Source organism: Temnothorax curvispinosus, unplaced genomic scaffold (assembly GCF_003070985.1).
Source record: "Temnothorax curvispinosus isolate PA1 unplaced genomic scaffold, ASM307098v1 QBEX01007663.1, whole genome shotgun sequence".
Taxonomy (NCBI): Eukaryota; Metazoa; Arthropoda; class Insecta; order Hymenoptera; family Formicidae; genus Temnothorax; species Temnothorax curvispinosus.
In genome coordinates this window covers 1-5,421 of record NW_020217443.1, presented here as the reverse complement: position 1 = coordinate 5,421, position 5,421 = coordinate 1, and the positions used below count along the sequence as shown (strand labels likewise).

The following is a 5,421-nucleotide window of genomic DNA, read 5'->3' as shown; positions in this document are numbered from 1 at the left end:
TATACAAATATCTGTTTATTTGGAAATGGCACGCAAGAATTCTCAACATGCCATTTCTCGCTTCTGACATCATAATCTAATATGGCCTAAAGTTCCTATAATAAGAGTTAGGACACCGTTATAGCTTTGTCTTAAGGCCATTGCACGTAATAAAGATTTAGTTTTAATCATAAGGCCGTAAGAAAATAGACCAATCACACTCGATTATTTTTCAAGCGCGAGAAGAATAATCGCCCGTGATTCTTACGGCCTTACGATTACAACTAAAACATTGTTACGTGCAATGGCCTTTACTTCCACTAACTTCTTGGCTGAAGCATATGGCGACCATGATAGCTTTGTCTTACTCCCACTTATAGCTTATCTCACTCCCACTAACTTGGCTGAAATATATGGCGAAACCAATAAAAAATCGTCACCACATTGGCTTAACTGTTATTATAGGAACTCTAATATGGCCGCGGCGTATACTTAAGAGCCTTAACATGCATTACTTAATATTATTTTTATTTTAGGCAATTTAGAACGGAAAAAAATTATAGAAACCATTAGGAGGAAAGGAAATTTCATACACAATACAGATCCTTCTGTAAATACGGGGGCGTTAGTTGTTTGTCGAAGGCCTGCCAAGAATAGTCGTAAAACAGTACGAGACTTTACCTGTTGTGCAAAATGTAAAGGATGGTTTACTAAAAATAATATTAGGCATCATTTTAAACAATGTGCAAATGTATCCAAAGGCAGAAATGTACAAATTCTGGGACGTGCTGTAATGGGAATAATCCATGAATGCGCAAGTGAGACAGTAAGAAAAGTTTTATTCCCAGTTTTGAGGGAAGATGATGTTACACGATGTATTAGATACGATAAATTACTAATAACATACGCAAACAAACTATGTATCAAGTACAGTCATCAACATCAACAAGATATGATACGTGCTCGACTTCGATTATTAGGACGGTTTCTTATCACATTAAAAGAGATTAACCCTAACATAAAAGAGTTTTCGGATATATACGATCCTACGATATATGATGACTGTCTTAAAACAGTAAATAAAGTAGCTGATTTTGATTATGTTAATAAAAAATATGGTGCACCATCAGTTGCATCAAATATTGGAACATATTTAAAACACGTTGGTAACTTATTCATAACAAAATGTATAAAAACAAATAATATAATAAAGCAAAGTAGCACAGAAAATTTTTTAAAAATATTAAATGAAGATTATGGGACATCTATAAACAAAATAGTAGAAGAAAATGTGACACAATATAAAAGACAGAAAAAAGTTACACTTCCATCTATGGAGGATATAAAAATGCTACACTCATATCTGAAGAGTGAAAGAAGATTATTATATACTAATCTTAAAAAAAAAATCACGTACAAAACATGGCAAGAGCTTGCAAAAGTTACACTTACATCTATGCGAGTTTTCAATAGGAGAAGAGCAGGAGAAATTGAACGTGTTACTATAGAAGATTTTAATGCTCGCAAAGGCATAACAAGGGAAACTTGTTTAGATTTATATAAATCATTAGGTTCAAATTTACAACAGGTATAAAATATTTTTTCTGTTGATGTATAAACAAAAAGACCTTGCACGGGTCTTATGAAAATTGGATTTTGGTGAAATTGGTTGAAACTTCGGACATAGACGATTTATGTGATGCTGATCGAAGCCACAATGGGCAAAATTTACAATAATAGATCATTTAGGCACCAGCAGTGTTTAAAAGTCAAAATAAGTTGTTATTTCAGTATTATATTGTGGATTACAATGCATTATTCTGCAGAAACATATAACTTATTCTTTTTATTAATACAAAAATATGTATTTATGTGAAAAAATACATATTTTTGTATTAATAAAAAGAATAAGTTGTATGGTTCTGCAGAATAATACATTGTAATCCACTGTTCTATAATATAGTAGTAAAATAATACTTTATTTTGACTTTTAAACTCTGATAGCGCCTAAACAGTCTACTATTGTAAATCTTGCCCATTGTGGCTTTGATCAGCATCACATGAACCATCTATTTTAGAAGTTTTAGTCAATTCCACCGAAATCCAATTTCCACCGTGCGGGGTCTTTTAATTGTATTTTTATGATTGATTATATTGTATATAATTTAACAAAATAATTTTATAATTTTTGTATATAGGTTGCTGATAAATATGTGAGATTCTTAATTCGCGGGAAATTAGGACGCACAGTGCCTGTAATTTTAGACACAGAATTAGTTCAATGTATTGAACTAATTTTGAAGCATCGAAAAGATGCGAATGTTCTTGAAAAGAATCCCTATGTGTTCGGCATACGTAGTAGCAGTAAGCGCAGTTTCAAATATTTAAGGGCATGTGTCCTTATGCGATATTTCTCTCAAAAATGTGGTGCACAGATACCACATGCATTAAGGGGCACTGAATTACGCAAGCATATTGCTACAACTTGCATTACGTTGAATTTATCTGAAAATGAAGTGGATGATTTGGCGAACTTTATGGGACACCACGAAAAGATTCATAAACGTCATTATCGGCAGTCGATACCAGCAGTGGAGATCATCCGCATGACGAAGTTTCTTGAAGCAGCATTAGGTGAAAATGTGTTACAAAAGTCCAATAGTAATGATTCAGGTATATATATGCACTACTTGTGTGTTTTATTATTTTATATACATTTCTCCGAGTTTCTCTTATAAAATATATTAAGAAGGTTTGATAGCTTCATCGTGGGGAGTAGTGAGCCGCGGGGGTTCTGGAAAAGCGCACTAGCGTTTGAAGTAGTGGAAATGAAGGGGATTGCTCTGATTGGTCGCCGCGTGTATAGTGCGTGCTGCTGTTCACGTCGTTCACAACCGTGGCAGTCTAGCAGACGAAAAATCAAGCACTTTATGCTTTAATAATTAAATTTTTCTACGAAATGTGCGGTAACTTTCCCCTTTCTTTCGCTCATTTATTTGTAAATTATTAAGTTACATGTGCATTTTTTTTCTTTATCATTTGCATTTTTTCTTGCACTTATTTTATTCTGAAGGTATGCAATATATGTCATTTCCCATAAGAACCTATATTAAAAATGCAGCGTTTCATGAAATTTTAATATGATGTTCTGGAATGCAAAATAGAATTATGTAAATTTTTGGGAATTTTTCACCGTCCCGTTTTGAAAAAAATCTCCAAAAATTGTACTTTTTAAATTTTTGGAGTAGATTTTTTTTAAAACGGGACGGTGAAAATTCCCCAAAAATTCATATAATTCTATTTTGCATTCCAGAACAACATATTATATTAAAATTTCATGAAACTGGCTGAACTGGTATGTAGCCACTGAACCTCTTTAACTATTGTACACTTCTTTTTATTTTTGTGTATTTTTATTATATGTATTTACATAACAATTATTATAATATTGTATTATGTATTATGATAATAGACGAAGCAATACAAGGTGCAAGTAAAGACACGTCCTCGAGTGAAGAATCAGAAAACGATGCTGAAACATTCATGTGAACCTTCCTCAGAACAATCAAGAAGAAACTTTCTTGAAACTTCTATAACAGATAGTCAACAAAGGTCTGTAAACAGAAAGAAAATTACGCGTCAAAATCGTGCAAATGTGAATAACGACGATTCGTATACAATTTGTTCTTCAGGAATGAAGAAACGTCGCAGTAGTAAGTTTATTTTCATTTTTATTATATATTTTATATAGTTTTCATAAATTTATCAAATAACGGTGTATTTCCTTAAATATTATTTAATATCGTTTTCTTAGTTATGTCTAAACATATAGGGTGTCCTGTTTTAAACAATCCAATATCTTGAAAACTGAGCTCGACGAACAAAAATGTTTCAGATTATATTATTTCAAAGGGGACATCTTATAATAAGCACGTTTTATTCCTAAATGAAAGCACTTCCGATATTTCAAAATGACCTTTTTTAAATAAAACTTCATATTTTTAGGTATACTAATTGATACAATTTTTCCTTCTCTACAAAAACCTATTATAAATATATACTTAAAAATTATTAATTTAAAAATGATTTTATACTTTATACTTACATATTTTGTTAGAAAATAGTAAAGATTTTGTAAAATATTCATTTTTTGATTATTTTAACTTAATAGTTTTAAGTACAGAATAATAAGATCAATCGGTGTAAAGAAAACATTACAAAAATATCTAATTTAAAGATTTTTTAAAAAGAAACTGTATATTTTCTTTATATTAATTTGTCTTTTTATTCTATACTTAAAATTATTAAGATAAGATCATAAAAAAATAAATATTTTATAAAATATTTTACATTTTAAATTAAAATATGTATGTCAGTGTAAAGTATAAAATAACTTCTAAATTAACAATTTTTATGTATACGTTAATAATAGTTTTTTATAGAGAAGAAAAATTTACATCGATTAGTACACCTAAAAATATTCATTTATAGAGATTTATTTATAAACAAACATCACCTTGAAATTTTGAAAGTATTCTACCTAAAAAAAATGTACTTAAATATTAGAAATGTTCCTCTCGAAACGATATAAGATTTAGCTAAAATATTTTTGCCTGCTAAGCTCAGTTTTTGAGATATTCGGCTGTACTTAAAAATAAGAACTTAAAAAAATTACTCGACCCCACTGGCTATCACTTCTTTATTCTTCCTCTTCACAACGTTTTGGCTTCAATCAGGCCCTTTTCAAGTGAGATGTTATACATTATACATCAAGCAACAACCAAATCACGCGTCGCCAGACGCCGCGTCCAAACCACATCGTGCGCACGCCAAAAATAATTGTTGCATCGACGGAGTGAGATTGTAAAACTCGCGATTATCGCTAGCGTAACCGTGATGCAACAAGTCGAGTAATTGTAGCCATATAGAGTAGTGTGTGAGTATATAATATAGAACCGTATATGAAGAGACGGAAACACCGAACTTGTCTAGATATTTCGCGACCGTCACCATGACAAGTTCGGTGTTTCCGTCTCTTTATATACAGTTCTATTATATACTCACACACTACGTTACATGGCTTTGTGATATTCGTGTTCTCCTGACTGTCGGGTGAGTTTAATTATATCATGCAATATTTGACTTGAATTGTAAAGAAACATTTATTACAGATATCAATCTGACAATTAATGTCGGTTTGGATCTTTGAATTCTAAACTCACTCAACAGGAATGGAGAACGGGAGTAATTAATTTATCTTTCTTGCTGAAGATAGCTCAATCCCGAGCCGAAACGTACGAATGTATATTATTCTGAGAATAAATCAGTGATTCCGATCTTTTACGCACCGATAACTGCGTCTGACTCTCATAGCCATTCTTTTATCATTTAAATTTTCGAGAGTCTCAACTTATTATTTATTTTAATATACATTATAATAAA

At 31.2% G+C, this 5,421-nt stretch overlaps 1 protein-coding gene across 1 annotated transcript; it reads left to right on the top strand.

Annotated features, from left to right (window-relative positions):
• Window positions 1-42: 42 nt before the first annotated feature.
• LOC112457242 lies at window positions 43-4,017 on the top strand. Its single transcript, XM_025020170.1, has 3 exons — window positions 43-1,567; window positions 2,178-2,652; window positions 3,452-4,017. The coding sequence occupies exons 1-3, from the start codon at window positions 773-775 to the stop codon at window positions 3,526-3,528; spliced, it is 1,347 nt and encodes a 448-aa protein (XP_024875938.1). The 5' UTR covers window positions 43-772; the 3' UTR covers window positions 3,529-4,017.
• Window positions 4,018-5,421: the final 1,404 nt, after the last annotated feature.